At 42.3% G+C, this 17,485-nt stretch overlaps 1 protein-coding gene across 1 annotated transcript in view; it reads left to right on the top strand.

Annotated features, from left to right (window-relative positions):
• The first annotated feature begins 234 nt into the window (after window positions 1-234).
• The window catches only part of LOC310853197 (mRNA-decapping enzyme 1B-like), a 43,106-nt gene continuing 25,855 nt past the window's right edge, over window positions 235-17,485 (top strand). The window contains exons 1-4 of the mRNA XM_083757436.1: window positions 235-587; window positions 2,950-2,990; window positions 3,740-3,867; window positions 17,325-17,391. Coding sequence (XP_083613562.1) covers window positions 459-587; window positions 2,950-2,990; window positions 3,740-3,867; window positions 17,325-17,391 — 365 coding nt within the window. The 5' untranslated portion in view covers window positions 235-458. The remainder of the gene's footprint in view (window positions 588-2,949; window positions 2,991-3,739; window positions 3,868-17,324; window positions 17,392-17,485) is intronic.

The raw sequence follows: 17,485 nt of genomic DNA, 5'->3' as shown, positions 1-17,485 counted from the left end.
GCCTATAAATTAATTAATTAAGGCATAATACAAATGTGTACACCTTAGTGAAATGTTCGTACTGAAAACCGAACACATGACGTTGTGTTTTAAAAAAAGAAAAAAAGAACGATCGATCATTCCAGGTCTATTGGTAGAACTGGCAATGAATCACCCCCCCCCCCCCCCCCCCCCCCAAAGTACCTTGGCGCTCGATTAGTCACCTCTGACTGTTTACAATCTGAAGGAGAATCATGGCGGCTGTCAAACCAACCAACAGATGGCTAAACTGAGAACAACATTTGGCCCAAACTAGTCATTCTAACAGGCTCGACTAATCTCTGCGCCCAAAGGAATAACTAATTTGAATTGTTTGAAAAACATATATTTATCTTCATAGCTTTGCAGGCCAAGTAACTCATTGGTTTAGCCGCTGGGAGCCAGGCTAACGGCTAGCAGGGTTAGCTACAGTAATAACAATGGGAGACCCAGTGGGACTGGACATGAGCCTGGCTGCCCTCCAGAGACAGGACCCCTACATCAGCAGCATAGTGGACGTCGCCAGCCAGGTGGCGCTATACACCTTCAACAGCAAGGCTAACGAATGGGTGAGTTATAGACTATAGTAGGACGAGTGTTAATTGAAGCCCAGTACGCACATTCCTTTTAATGGCCATTTGCAACATATATACTCAAGCCTGTATATGTATCTTTTCCCTTTTTGCTTCCTATATGATGAATTCCTGTTCTGTTCTTTAGCTACATAGAAATGTCTATTTGTATGTTTCTAAATGTTTTGATGAATTGAACAATGTGGACCCTGTTGTAAACAAGTGTAATGCTTAATTGGGTCGTCCATACTCCCAGTTAACAGTCTTTGTATTGAGTTTGTGCTTGAAATGTACTGTAATTCTGCAAACTGTTATAGTTAAATAAATATTTCAATCAATCAATCAATCAAGCCATGGGGGGGGGGGGGGGGGGGTGAATTCAGCTGCCAAAGGCAAGACGCAAAGCAAGCCGCAACGTGAATAAATACCGTCCACATTGTGTACTCGCCCACATTGCAGCTGTACGTAAATGATCCTCTTTTAATCAGCAAAGTGTTTGTTTCATAAAAACCCACTGTAGACGAGCTACTTTCAGCACTGCTAATTAAGACATTCGTGCAGGTGATAATGTTTGCTACGTGTTGGAGTTTGGAAGCACTCGATTCCCTCAATTAGCACTCAATTAATTAATTGAACAAGGTGGACCCTCTTGTAAACAAGTGTAATGCTTCATTGTCTCGTCCACAGTCACAGTTAACAGTCTTTGTATTGATTGTGCTTGAATTGTACTGTAATTCTGCAAACTGTTAATACATATTTCAAGCAATCAATAAAAAAACGACGATGCGCGTTAATAATGAAATCGTGTGCTGCTGAGTGAAAACGAGGACCAAAGTTACATTTCCCAGTACAGTTTATAGTTTCATATCAATGTGAAAGGTTTGACATTAACATTTAAGCTCGCCCCCACAGTCAGAACCTTTTGTGTATCAATGTATCAATGTATCAACACCTCACTGTGTTGGGTTGTCATGGTGTTGCACTGTTGCACACAGCCTCTGTATGACAGTAGGCTTTTTTTTTAGATTTTTTTTATAATGGGATGAATCTAGAGTTGCAACAAGCTCCATCCACTTCCTATTCATCATTTTTGGTTTGTGATCTGCTTGTCTTAAACGACGTTAAACTCACCAACATTGCAGCTGTAGTCCAAGCTTGAATTATCCTCTTTCAATCTGCCGAGCTTGTTTTTCATAAAAATCCACCGCAGAGATGTTATGATATACTTTCTGTCAAGACATCCTCTGAAAGTGATTCTTTTTCTAAGTGTTGCAGTTTGGAAGCACTCGTTTTTGTTAACGGGTCGCGCTGCTGCCTCCTGCATTATGTGCAAATTCGAAACAGGTGGAACGCAGGGCCGTTCAGTGACGTAAGACGAGTGCTTCCGAACTCCAGCACTTAGAAAAATAATCACTTGCAGAGGATGTCTTGACAGAAAGTAGCTCATAACATCTCTACGGTGGATTTTTATGAAAAACAAGCTCGGCAGATTGAAAGAGGATAATTCAAGCTTGGCCTACAGCTGCAATGTTGGTGAGTTTAACGTCGTTTAAGACAAGCAGATCACAAACCAAAAATGATGAATAGGAAGTGGATGGAGCTTGTTGCAACTCTAGATTCAACCCATTGTAAAGAAATCTAGAGTTGCAAATTGCGGCTAGTATGACAGTTGATGAATACCACCTGTCTGAAAACATGTAAAGGTATTCCATGCAGAAATCTGCTATCTAGTGTTTGCTGTCATTCCAGTCTATATACTGTTACTGTAAGTGTAAGACATATTAAAGGAGCATTCAGTGATTTGGTGATGATATTTGAATTAAGTTAAATCACTGAATATACCTTTTTAAGTGTAAGACTGACGTCCCAAATACAGAAATGGTAAAGTTGCCAACCGGAGGAATTGGATCCAACATCTGAGGATCTGGAATCTGTTCGTTTATCCCACAGTCTGTCAGAGCTGCTATACAATTACAATAAACGACGGTGATTCTCAAACTATTTTAGTTTCAATGTCGGGCCATCATAACTCTTCAGAGGAACCAAATGGACCCTTCCTCTCGTAGTCCATTTGTACACACTCAGTCTCAGAGTTACAGACGTGTAAGGGTCCATCATTCCATTTGGTTCCATTTGTGCGCACTCAAGAGTTACAGACAGACCTATAAGGGTTCATTTTGTACACTCTTGATTTACAGACCTGTAAGGGTCCATTTGGAAACCCCTAGGCATCTTTAAAGGAAACGTACGGACGTACGGAGTCATTTGGGAACCAGAATCGTTAAAAGGATCCCTACTGTCCAACAAACAACACGTGAGGATGCTTGTTGATACCATTTCACTGTTTTGTTTTGTGTAGGAGAAGACGGACATGGAGGGAACACTGTTCATCTACACCAGGTAATGAAGAATAAAAATGTTATTTATATACTGATTAACCTGATTAACCTGCATCCAAGCTTATGTGTTTTATTTGTATTGCACTTTTCATTCACAAGGAATGAATGACTACAGTACATAGTCAAAAGCAAGGTTACAATAGTGTCGAGCACAAAAAGGATATTGCTGACATTAGTACACACTACACAGTTTACAAGTCACGGTTACATCAGTAAACGAACTACAGTGCAACAATACAGTGCTGCGTGTATAAAAGTAAACAATACACTGCTACGTCAGCGCTATGTAGTAGTGCCGGCCAAGCGTTCAGTATTATTTATTACAAAGGTTGTACAAAAGTGAACCAAACCCAGCCCTCCACTTTGTGTCAGGTTCTTGCATCGTCTGGTCGGGGGTCTAGGTTTATTTCTCACTGTTCATTATATATACCTTCTGGACATCAGTGGTTCTCAAACGTTTTCATATGGAGGACCCCCAAAAAGAATGGAACCCCACCTGAGAATATGTGGACCGCGATAGCAAATGAAACATGTCGTTGACACACATGTGCGGCAGACACGTGGTACTCATCAGACCATGGACAGACGGTCTATGAAAGTATTTATTTTTATCAGACCATGGACAGACGGTCTATAAAAGTATTTATTTTTCCGTGGACAGACGGTCTATAAAAGTATTTATTTTTCCGTGGACAGACGGTCTATGAAAGTATTTATTTTTCCGTGTGTGTCTGTTTGTGTGTGTGTCAGACTGGCGTCTCCCAGACATGGTTTCACCATCAGGAACAGACTGCGTCCGGAGAACCTGACTGAACCAATCACCAAAGACCTGGACTTCCAAGTACAGGACCCGTTCCTGTTGTACCGCAACACACACCGTATGTACACACGGACACACACACACACACACACACACACACACACACACACACACACACACACACACACACACACCTCAGACAGACAGGTAGTTGAGCTACCAGGTAGTTGACCTGTGTAATGGTATACAGTTGAACTGTATACCATTACACAGGTCAACCCCTCTCTCTGTATATATTATCTGTATGCCTGTCTGTTTAACTGTCTCTGTCTCTGTCTGTGTCTGTCTGCCTGGACCCGGACAACAGCCCAGCTTTAATGATCTTAAATCCCTTTATTTTAGATAGTTTCTTTTAGTAATAAACATAAACATTACAGAGACTTTAGTTGTTACTGTGCAATACTTGTCAACAGTTGTCATGTTGCACACATGCCTAAAATAGCTCTTATTTGCGCCGCCCTCGTTGAAAACAATGTATTTCCAACTCCAGCTTGTCTCGGTTCAGGGCTGCATGAACAGCACTCGAGCGCTCGGTTTCTTCCCCCTCTATATCGTAACTCTTCTATTAGATGGCTCTGGGTCACCGTCTATATCGTAACTCTTCTATTAGATGGCTCTGGGTACAGCAAAGATGTAGCCTCTAGCCAGCCAGCCAGAACGAACGGCAAGGCAAGCCGAGGCAGTTTTATTTGTACAACAACAAGGCAATTCAGTGTGATTTACACCCAACACCTTATACAATGGTAGAGGTAGACAGAGACAGAGAGCATGCAACCCCCTTAACCCATTCAGGACGGGAACCCATTTTGGTGTTTTAAGCATTATGTTGTATACTTTAGCTGTTGAAAAATAGCAGATCTACAAAATAGCAGATCTACAAGCCTTTCGCCACGCTACGAGATTGTAGATCTGCTATTTTTGCGAAATCGTGAAAATGTGGCAAAACTAATGATATAAACTGATGAACTGTGATTCATCCGTTCTAAACTAATGATATAAACTGATGAACTGTGATTCATCCGTTCTCAAATCATCTATTTACGGCTAGGTGTGCTGTCATGCTCTTTTCAGCACGGCTGGAGAGCCTATTTCAACCAATTGCTTGGTCAGAAGAACTACCTGTAGTAATATAAATATTTCATTCCACTTTTGTCTTTTTGTCTCCACCGGGCCGAAGGCATGGGGAGACAGTATGTTTTGCACTCCGTCCGTGTGTGTGTGTGTGTGTGTGTGTGTCTGTCCGTCTGTTACCAGTTAATTTGACCGCTAACCATGCCAACCAATGCCAAATTTTGCACACACACTCCCTGGATATCAACGATGAACCTTTGCCCCATACTTTCCAGAACGGCATGTTATAGCGCCACCAGGAGGCCGACTAACATAAAAAAAAACATTCTTTTTTATGTTACTCCTCCAGATTCTATCCAAAAATCCCGCAAATTGTTACACACTATCTCTATAGTCATGTGCTCAAGATGGATCTGTCCGATATTTCAGATTCCATACTAATTGACTAACATTGGCTTTCAAAGTTTGCAGGATTGGCCCGTTTTGAACAAAAAGCCTCAAATCATGAACGGAGCATGCAATTTACGTGAAATCTTTCGCAGACTTTCCTACTAGGCTGAGGAATATATCCCACCCTTTTCATATTGGCCTGTTATAGCGCCACCAACGGGTGGATTTTTGCAAAACACATTTTTTGGAACAAAATGCCTCAAATCAACTCCTCTGCATGTGTAGCACCAGAGGGCGTCTCAAGTACCACCAGTGGTACCAGTACCAGTGGTTATTTATCCATTAGATAATTGACACTGGGTGAAAAAATAATCGGTTGCAAAATCGTTAAATAGAAATTATAAAAGAAAAAAAAAAAAAAGTAGCAGATATACAAGCTCATAGCGTGGGAAAGCTTGTACCGGTAGGTCTTTTAATATAGATGTAAAAAAAAAAAAAAAAAAAAACATTTTTAACTCAAATCTTTGCCCCTTGACAGGAAAACATTTGAGCATCACTAATTTAGAAACATAAGGTTTTCAGAAAACTAATCAGGTTGGGGAGAAAACCTTTCACAAATCTTCAACATTCTTCGCAAAGTTTCTAAAATTGCAGCTCCATACAAGCTCATAACACGTGGCATGGCGACACATTGTGAGCTTGCAGATCGGCTAATATCAAATAGCCAAAGTAACATATTACATGTTTCTTTTAGTGGGAACTCCCTTGAACCCCCTAAAGAGCCCCTGGGGGTCCCCGAACCCCACTTTGAGAAGCAGCAGTGTAAAGCACAAACGGAGCAGACAGACAGGCGGCACGGTGTGTGGTCTCCGTCAGGTCCATATAAGGAACATAGACATTGCACTGTCTACTAACGGTACTAACTGTCTGTCCCCCCCCTCTTTGGTGTCTGACGGCAGCAAACAGCCACTATAGATTAGATAGACACAACACTCAACTGATAATATAAACACACACGCATGGACGCACGCACACACACACACACACACACACACACACACACACACACACACACACACACACACACACACCTACATTCCACATTCTTTAGTCCTCTCACTCCGTTCCTCTGGCTCCGTCTTATGTAGGTAGGGTGCATTTTTAGGAAATATGTCTACTTAGGAGCCCATTTGACTATGCTCGCACATCCTGGTTCTTTAACATCTCAATGGCACGGAAGAATAAGCTCCAAATCTACCAAAACAAACTAATTCAACTTCTTCTAGGCCTGGGACAAATGACCCACCCATATGCAGAGCATCTGGATAGCATTGGCTGGCTCCGGGTAGAAGACGGGGTCAAACAATTGAATGCCCTCAGTGTCCATTTACTTTACTGATTACTTTTAAAAAGTGAGTGACACCCACAGCCACAAAAGTAGATGTAGCGTAAACAATGATCTGGTGCCACCCATTTACAAATAAAGACCTTTCTAGGTTGTCTCAAATCATGGAACCTTTTGTCGACAAAACGGTGTCTAACCGTAGAAAGTACAACGTGCTTCAGCCAAGTTCTGAGTAGAATGTCTGTGGTGCTCAACACCTGAGGACCGTATAGAGCTGTGTGGTGCTCAACACCTGAGGACCGTATAGAGCTGTGTGGTGCTCAACACCTGAGGACCGTATAGAGCTGTGTGGTGCTCAACACCTGAGGACCGTATAGAGCTGTGTGGTGCTCAACACCTGAGGACCGTATAGAGCTGTGTGGTGCTCAACACCTGAGGACCGTATAGAGCTGTGTGGTGCTCAACACCTGAGGACCGTATAGAGCTGTGTGGTGCTCAACACCTGAGGACCGTATAGAGCTGTGTGGTGCTCAACACCTGAGGACCGTATAGAGCTGTGTGGTGCTCAACACCTGAGGACCGTATAGAGCTGTGTGGTGCTCAACACCTGAGGACCGTATAGAGCTGTGTGGTGCTCAACACCTGAGGACCGTATAGAGCTGTGTGGTGCTCAACACCTGAGGACCGTATAGAGCTGTGTGGTGCTCAACACCTGAGGACCGTATAGAGCTGTGTGGTGCTCAACACCTGAGGACCGGATAGAACTGTGTGGTGCTCAACACCTGAGGACCGTATAGAACTGTGTGGTGCTCAACACCTGAGGACCGTATAGAACTGTGTGGTGCTCAACACCTGAGGACCGGATAGAACTGTGTGGTGCTCAACACCTGAGGACCGGATAGAACTGTGTGGTGCTCAACACCTGAGGACCGGATAGAACTGTGTGGTGCTCAACACCTGAGGACCGGATAGAACTGTCAGCTCATTTAGTTACCAAGCTAATTTGTTATTACCACATTTTTTCCACAATGGTAACAACAAGAAGTCACCAGGTTGTTTTTGTGTTATTATAATTTTAGCCTTACTGTCTGTCTGTATGACATGCTGTTACATTTCAGACTAAAAATATTCAATCAATCAATCAATCAATCAATATCATCATCTGTCTATTAAATGCTAAGCTAGAAGCCTCAAAGTGGGGTCCAGGGACCCTCCGGGCTCCATGAGTGGATTACAGGCGTTGCGTACACTCTCAGAGTTACAAAACTCTGATACGCGTATGGAAATGTATGCTCTCAGAATTACGGGAGTCTCTGAAATAAAAACATTTGATAACCACTTCAGTGTGCAGTATGTTAGCAGGTGGATTTGGATCAGTTACAATGTTTGTGTTGAAAGTATTCCAGTGAAAACATGGTACGAATGTTCTGGGAGTCCGTCTTTGTCCCTACCATAGTGGCTCACTATCCATTTGTGTGTTCCGGAACCCAGCGGTTGAGACCCAGTGACCCACCTGACCGTATGTCCTGCATAGCGTGACCTGTGTGGGGGGGAGGTCGTGGAATCTAATCAGTAGACAGATATGCGGCTCTCAGAGGAGCTGTGGCTGCTGGCACACAGTAGCCCTCTGGGGTCTAAAAATACATGTGATACCGCAGGGCTCACAAACACACAGGAACCTCCAGGGAAATGGAGGAGCTCTGCCGAGGCTGACTTGTACTCGCTCACACAATTTAGTGTGGTTGGTTTCATACCACTTCCGTGGCCACTTTAGCCTGGCATTCCTCCTTTGGACATGTCATTAGACATTAGGGCTTGGCGTACATTATCAGAAATAGCCGCTCTACGAGCTCACAAGGCATTGCATCGTGATTGGCAATTGAGTTAGGAGTTTGTTTGTAGATAGGCTATTTTCGCTATTCATTCATATTATCCTTCACTGTGACAGGAAGTTTCACATCCAGGAAACTGTCCAACAAACCATTATAAGCCTGAAGGGACCAGAGATTAAAATAGGGGTGCATTTGGCATTCCAAAACGCAGTTTATAGCTAACAACAACGACCTCTGCATTCACGGGATGCACTACTGTACTGTTCTTTTTATTCTAGTTTATTTATTGCGAGCTTTAGTTCTAATAATCATTTCTTCTTCTGTTTTCTACATTATATTTACAATTATAACCATATGAAATTAAATGGGAGTTAAATGCTGCAATTTGTAAAAATGTCAAAGTATAACTCCTATAACGACTCATAAAATGTCCCTGGGACTCCTCTAAAAGACCATCCCTGCATCCCGGGGACTAAGAGACTTGAGGGAAACCTGGGAATTAAAACTTGGAGCTAAGGAGACTTCAGGGAAGCGTGACCTCTCCTTTTATAGTGTGTGTAGACGCAAGAATGACACGAGGAAACATTGCACACCAAGTCAATGTGACATATTGACATATTTTATGTTCTCTCTTGAACTCTTGTCACAACCTTTACCAATGGCACTGTACAGCTGAATAATGTCCATTTACCAATGGCACTGTACAGCTGAATAATGTCCATTTACCAATGGCACTGTACAGCTGAATAATGTCCATTTACCAATGGCACTGTACAGCTGAATAATGTCCATTTACCAATGGCACTGTACAGCTGAATAATGTCCATTTACCAATGGCACTGTACAGCTGAATAATGTCCATTTACCAATGGCACTGTACAGCTGAATAATGTCCATTTACCAATGGCACTGTACAGCTGAATAATGTCCATTTACCAATGGCACTGTACAGCTGAATAATGTCCATTTACCAATGGCACTGTAAAGCTGAATAATGTCCATTTACCAATGGCACTGTACAGCTGAATAATGTCCATTTACCAATGGCACTGTAAAGCTGAATAATGTCCATTTACCAATGGCACTGTACAGCTGAATAATGTCCATTTACCAATGGCACTGTACAGCTGAATAATGTCCATTTACCAATGGCACTGTAAAGCTGAATAATGTCCATTTACCAATGGCACTGTACAGCTGAATAATGTCCATTTACCAATGGCACTGTAAAGCTGAATAATGTCCATTTACCAATGGCACTGTACAGCTGAATAATGTCCATTTACCAATGGCACTGTACAGCTGAATAATGTCCATTTACCAATGGCACTGTACAGCTGAATAATGTCCATTTACCAATGGCACTGTACAGCTGAATAATGTCCATTTACCAATGGCACTGTAAAGCTGAATAATGTCCATTTACCAATGGCACTGTACAGCTGAATAATGTCCATTTACCAATGGCACTGTACAGCTGAATAATGTCCATTTACCAATGGCACTGTACAGCTGAATAATGTCCATTTACCAATGGCACTGTACAGCTGAATAATGTCCATTTACCAATGGCACTGTACAGCTGAATAATGTCCATTTACCAATGGCACTGTACAGCTGAATAATGTCCATTTACCAATGGCACTGTACAGCTGAATAATGTCCATTTACCAATGGCACTGTACAGCTGAATAATGTCCATTTACCAATGGCACTGTACAGCTGAATAATGTCCATTTACCAATGGCACTGTACAGCTGAATAATGTCCATTTACCAATGGCACTGTACAGCTGAATAATGTCCATTTACCAATGGCACTGTACAGCTGAATAATGTCCATTTACCAATGGCACTGTACAGCTGAATAATGTCCATTTACCAATGGTACTGTACAGCTGAATAATGTCCATTTACCAATGGCACTGTACAGCTGAATAATGTCCATTTCCAAGTCGACAATGAGCTTTTCTTTTGTTGCTTTTTTACAAGGAAGATGAAACATGTGGTTCACCCTATTGTGGCAAAGAGCCGAGAACATGTTCTGTTTAGAATTAAAATACAAAACACCCGTAAACTATATCTCATAGACTACCACATCTCCTGCAGTAGTTTGAGCATTGTGCTGCATGTAATCATGCTCAGCAAGTACAGTCTACTCTACACAGCGTGTGAGAGGCCAGTCAAAAGATTTAGTGTCCTCTCTCGCGCTCTCTCTCTCTCTCTCTCTCTCTCTCTCTCTCTCTCTCCCCCCCTCCCTCTCTCTCATCTACACACTCACAATCCGTCAGTTAAGAAACTTTCCTACCAGTGACATCATAGATGGAGATTCCAAGCTAAATCAAAACTACAACTTTTCTCTTACTAGAAAAAGCCATTGTTCTTGCATTAACCCATTTTGAGTGGGAACCCCTTTTGGTGTTAGCATTATGTTATGCTTTAGCTATTGAGAAATAGCAGATCTACAAGCTCGTAGCGCGCCACTCGGTGGCGCGTTATGAGCTTCAAAATCAAAGAACGACTGACATAGAAACATAGCTTTTTCAGAAAACTGTCAGGATGTAGAAGACATTTTTAGTCTGGGTTAATAAAAGAAAGACAAGTTTTAAATGTTCGAAATGACCAAACCTGTCCACCGATGATGTCATTGGTAGGCACGTGTCGGAACTGTCCACAGCCCTCCTCTGAGACACAGAGTGAGTGAGACAGACAGACAGACAGACACCTCTTACAATGAGCATTAGTGAGACAGACACCTCTTACAATGAGCATTAGTGAGACAGACACCTCTTACAATGAGCATTAGTGAGACAGACAGGCACCTCTTACAATGAGCATTAGTCAGTGTTGGTTGGTCACCCCAGGCCAAGCCCCCATATAATGGTGCCCAGGTCTCGTGACATCACGTGACATCATCAAGGATGGAGATCCCTGATGTCATAGTAAATGCGACCTGCTGTCGCAGTTAAGCCCATATATATGGAGATCCCTGATGTCATCAATATTGGCCAGCACCTCTACATCTGACCTCAAACCCTTAGATCTCCATATATGGATATATGTCGTAAACCTGTTCTATAATATGTTTGATCTGACCTCATCAAACCCTGTACACTCAAGACATGCTCCTAATAGAGGCTATGTACGTGACATCATCATCAAACCAGGAAGTTATGCGGGAACAGCCCATACATCCAAACGGAAAAGTCCAATATGATCGCATTAAACGACGTTAAACTCATTTTACCACTCGATTTGCCATTCACTTTATGGATGTGCATACCCTCTATGTCTATATGGCCAGTACAGAATTCATTCCATATGTTGATCTGACCCCCCCCCCCCCCTCCCCTCCCCTCCCCCATGCCAAAGCGCCAACGCTCGCCCCGCAGTCTGCCGTCAACGAGGCGGATGCGTGCATTGCGAGCTCGTGAGGTCGCTTCTCGCTCTCGGGGCGTCTTACTGGTTGAAAACGGGTGACGTGCTTTAACCTTTAACCCCGTCCTACCTCCAGGTCGTACGTAGGTGTATCCCAGCTCCGTCTCTGACACCAGCTGACCTTTGAACCTCACTTCTGGTTCCTCCAGCAGCCTCTTATGTCGGGGCCGTCTCTGGAACAGACTTCTAAACATGGCTGCTACACACACACACACACACACACACACACACACACACACACACACACACACACACACACACACACACACACACACACACACACACACTTGTATTACTATACTTGTGAGGACATCAGAATTCTAGGACACAATTTCATAAGTGTCACCTTTACCTTTCTTTCTTTGTTTCCTTTTTTAACACTAAAGCGTGACGTGACGTGTGAGCTTGTAGATCTACCACAACCAAGTAGAAATTAGCCTTTAACTTCAACCACTAATACATCTTACCGGCTCTAACTACCTAATCCTAACCCCAACCAAACACATATGAGTAGTTTAACCCATTTTGGGCGGGAATCCCTTTCGCTGTTTCAAGCATTATGTTATACTTTAGCTATTGAAAAATAGCAGATCTACAAGCTCATAGCGCGCCACCGAGTGGCGCGCTACGAGCTTGTAGGTCTGCTATTTTTGAAAAGTTCTGAAAATGTGAATATATATTTGAATATTATATTTCAGAGCGAACATTTTTAACTAAAATATTTGCTTATAGGGGGTCCCTGGAACTACATATTTTGAGATGGTGGTCCGTGGCCCAATACAGATAATTCTGGGGGTCCTTGACATGAAAAAGGTTGAGCACAACTGACATAGAAACATGATTTCAGAGAACTATTAGGACCTAGAAGCCTTTTTTTTTTTAAATCGACATCAGTCCAAAATGGGTTAAGTTAGTATTTTAATTCACCTGAATGTTGCTTGGGATTTCTCCCAAGTTGATTTAAATGAAGCGTTGGGTCGCCCGGTGTTCAGTTGTCAACGCTGTTTCTATCTGGACTACACCGTTGCTCAAACAGAAACGTAGTTGTTTGGTTTTGGTGTTCAGGAGGAGTGATCCCTCACATTGGTGAGTTCCCTTGGATGGATTGGTTGACTCAACTGTGCGTCGCCTTGGGTCTTTCTTCAGTACCACAATGTTGTCGAATGTAAAAGTTCCACCGGATTGTCTGTGTTGGTTGGAGACGTGACCGTAGCTGTGTTGATAGTCCAGGTCTCGTTTCCTTTCTGCTGTCGGATGTATTTCTTCTACAAATGTGAGTTCATAGAAGCCCCAGGGACTGTAGAATAACTCTAAAGTCGATAACCATAGCTGTGACTGTAAAGTACAAAATGATGTATTTTTCTCACCAAGTCAACCTCTCCTCGATATAATGTTGTTTTAAAAAAAAGATATATAGACTATATTCAACATTTTAAGTACCCTCCTGTTGAAAACAAAGATTGTAGCGATTCCTCAGAGCCAGTTTGAAGTTGTTTAAAAAGCAGACTCTGGGGAGCCGGAGGGACAGCGTTCTTGTGGATAAGCGATGGAGTCTTTTCCTCAAAGCACAGCTAATCCTTCAGCACGCTGCGCAGGCACCGGCAACACAACGTCTCATATCTCATTTCTACCAAACACAACCAGTGTAGGGCAAGGTTTGACAATAGCCAGGTCCAGGAGACCTTTTAGACTTGGAGGTATAGGACAGTCACAACAAGCTGTCCATGATGCCAATTGTAGAATGACGCAACTGATCCCCATACGATCTCAATGGTTCAGATTCAGCTTCACATCTGCCCCCGCTGGTCTGGCATCAGATCCAACCATCTACTCTACTGTCTGTCTCTCCTACCCTGTCTCCCTCTCAGCTGTCCTACTGTCTGTCTCTCCTACACTGTCTCCGTCTCAGCTTTCCTACTAGTTAAGACTGTCCTGCTTTAAAATGACTCTACTCCAAAGAGCTTCAAGGTCTTCAATGTAAATGTAGTGTTTCGGCTCTGCATGGACCTCTGATGATGTCGCCTCCACTGACGTAGCTGCAAGTGACGCTCTTCATTTCAGACGTGACACAGCTCCCTGTGTGTGTGTGTGTGTGTGTGTGTGTGTGTGTGTGTGTGTTCAGCAACACATGACATCATTCTGCGCCCTCTCTTTCTCTATGACTGTCTCTGTATCTTTCCCTCCTTCATCCCTCTCCCCATTTATGATAGGCACTTAACTGTTTTAGTCCAATCAGAAAACAGTCGGAGCTATGGGAACATTTGGTCTACTTGGACTTAGAAGTCTCTCTCTCTCTCTCTCTCTCTCTCTCTCTCTCGTTCCCTCCCCCCCCCCCCCATTCCCTCCCCCCCCAGTGACATATTTGGTCCTGGGACTGATTTTCCCAGGACTGTGCGTGTGCGTGTGTCACTGACTGACTCACTTCTAGTCACTAAGTTGTGAGAGCCAAAAGTCCTATAATAATCTGTGAGGACAATCTTCCTCAAAAGATACATGGATGTTTTTATGCTTAAAGGGATTGTGACATTAAAAAAAAGGTTTTGGAATTGTTATTATTTTTTTTAGGTTTTCTAATCTCAATTGCACCCAAAAAACATGAACTTTTAACATTCAGTAGATTTTCTGTGATCTGGGGTTTTCTGGCTCAAACAGGTGCTCTGATTTGCCGGCAGTAAGTGATGTAAGACCCTGCAAATCCCATATATGTCAAATGGGATTTGCCAGCAGATGTCACTGTTTTCACTGTGTTGCCTGTTTTCATTGTAGCTCAAAAGGCTTCCAAACCCCAAAGAAAACTTCAGACCACAGAAAATCCACTGAATGTTCAAAGTTCAGGTTTTTTTGGGTGTAATTGAGGTCATAAAACCTAAAAGAAAAAAGAAAAATAAATGAAAATGAATGTCATAAAACCTTTAACCTTTCTGAACGGGAACCCATTTTGGTGTCAGCATCATGTTATGCTTTAGCTATTGAAAAATAGCAGATCTACAAGCTCGTATCGCACCACCGAGTGGCGCGATACGAGCTTGTCAGGTCAGAATGGGTTGATCAGACCAGTGTGTGTCCCGTGGAAACCTCGTATGAATCTGATCTCAGGTCAGAATGGGTTAAAAACAATTCTTAGAGAGGCTCACAGTTAGGAAACGATACAGGTTGTTGTGATTAGGAACAGAATGTAGGGTCTTTGGGTTCCATTTATACTTAGTCGTGCGCCGGACGGCCGGTATTACACTTCGGAAATCGCTGACAATGGCTCAATATTGGCATTCATAAAATGTATGTCATTTATAAAATTGCCGTCCGGAAATGTTGACGTCCTCACAAGTCTAGTACAATGCGTGCAGCATGTAAGGTGAACAGGTGTGTGTGTGTGTGTGTGTGTGTGTGTGTGTAAGGTGAACAGGTGCATGGTTTTCAACTTCAAGCAAACAGCTGGAACAGCTTGGCAGGTCAGCCTGGTTCAAACCATAGACTGTAAAAAATATGGACAAAGCGTTCCCCGGGTCTAACATGGACGTAAAATGAAGCCTGTTATTCCTGCACTGTAAGTCGCTATCTTTCTAGATCCGTTTTGGCCCAGCTGGCCCATTGGCTGGCCCAGACAACGAGGCGGGACTTCCCCCCCTTCTTCTCCGTTGGTTTTTATTTTGACTCGAGTGGGTGGGGGGATCCCGTTCATAGACTGTAACGGTAGCCACGCCCCTCAGAACATACGCGACTTTATGGTAATTTTTTTCATAATGGGACCATAATTTTCCAAAAAGAATATTATGACATTAGAAATGAGACTTTAAACTAGTGACTGGAAGCAGAAAGTATTCACGACCATGTTTATTAAGGTAATATGGGGCTATGGGTTTTTTTGGCCCAAAGACAGCGCCACAACAGGCCATTATATTGACTACGATTTCCTTAGTGGCTTCACAAAATATCTGCCTGACTGCCCCCCTGGTTCAAACGGGTTAATTTCATGTAGGTTCATTAATTGATGACAACATTAAATTCATTGACAATGAATGGAGAATTTGACGTAATAGCGTCTGAGCAAATAGACATTGAGTCTATTTTATGCCGTGGTGATGTACGATGATAAGAGCGCCCCTCACTTCACACAGGTGTGATTTTTTCCTCTCCAAATCTACTCTTTACTTACAAAAGCAGATTGAAATAATTCTCAGACAGAGCTGCTCTGTGTTGGTCTGTTTCCCTACAAATCCCATGAGAACAATAACAATGTATTTGTGAGTACTAATGCTCCCTCTGTCTGGGAAACTAGTCTTTGTAAAGCTTGGATTTACAGCTAGCTAAATGGCTAATAATAGACAGTTTACTGTACATGTCTGCCTGTATGTCTGCCTGCACAGTGTGCTGAACACTGGTCTCAGAACAGCACAGTGCTACACTATTGTATTGTGACTTTGTGTTTTATGTGTTATGCGGGGCTGCAACTATCCATTTCTTTCTTAATGAGTATTCTGTCCGTTCCTTTTTCGATTCAACAAGAATCGTGGTTTAAAATATATATTCATCAATGCATCAACACGAAATCATTCTAATTACTAAATTGTCTAAAGTCTTATTAACCACTTTGTCATAGCCAATTAAGGTTTACAGGTTAAACACTTCTTATTCTTATTTTGACAGGTTAAACACTTAACCATAAACATCCCCTCTTTGAATTTAAATTTAAGGCATTTGTACATGATTTGCTATTTAGAGATATGCTGTGTATTACAGCCTTGTGTAACATTACACAACAAACAACATTAAAATATATATTCATCAATGCATCAACACGAAATCATTCTAATTACTAAATTGTCTAAAGTCTTATTAACCACTTTGTCATAGCCAATTAAGGTTTACAGGTTAAACACTTCTTATTCTTATTTTGACAGGTTAAACACTTAACCATAAACATCCCCTCTTTGAATTTAAATTTAAGGCATTTGTACATGATTTGCTATTTAGAGATATGCTGTGTATTACAGCCTTGTGTAACATTACACAACAAACAACATTAATAGCATGACTGCTCTATTATTTGAAGCCTATTCTACAATTAAAATTAGGATAGTGTTAGTAATGGTCTGACTAAATCGAGATCTCTAACCAATGCCACGCTACCAAAAATAATGTTTTTTTTTGCTATGTAAAATATCGGATTGGATATGCTTAACCCATTCTGACCTGAGATCAGATTCATACAAGGTTTCCACTGGACACACACTGGTCTGATCAACCCATTCTGACCTGAGATCAGATTCTAGAAATGTCAGTCGTTCTTCGATGTGGCGCGATACGAGCTTGTAGATCTGCTATTTTTCAATAGCTAAAGCATAACATGATGCCAACACCAAAATGGGTGCCCGGTAGGAATGGGTTAAAATGCCAATAAGACAATGAATCCTCAACTCTTGTCTGCCTGCCTGTCTTTCAGTGACGATCCGTGGGATCTGGTTCTACAATAACACGGACTGCGTGCGCATCGCTCAGAGAATAAAGACGTGAGTATGAATGTAACCACAGCAAAAAATAATAATGAACGCATAAATAACCCTCATGCAGGTCAGATCAGTGTAGGGTTTTAATGCGTGTGTG

This window comes from Protomyctophum parallelum, assembly GCF_964188405.1.
Source record: "Protomyctophum parallelum genome assembly, chromosome: 22".
NCBI lineage: Eukaryota > Metazoa > Chordata > Actinopteri > Myctophiformes > Myctophidae > Protomyctophum > Protomyctophum parallelum.
The sequence above is the reverse complement of the archived record's forward strand: the minus strand, read 5'-3'. Positions and strand labels throughout refer to the sequence as shown.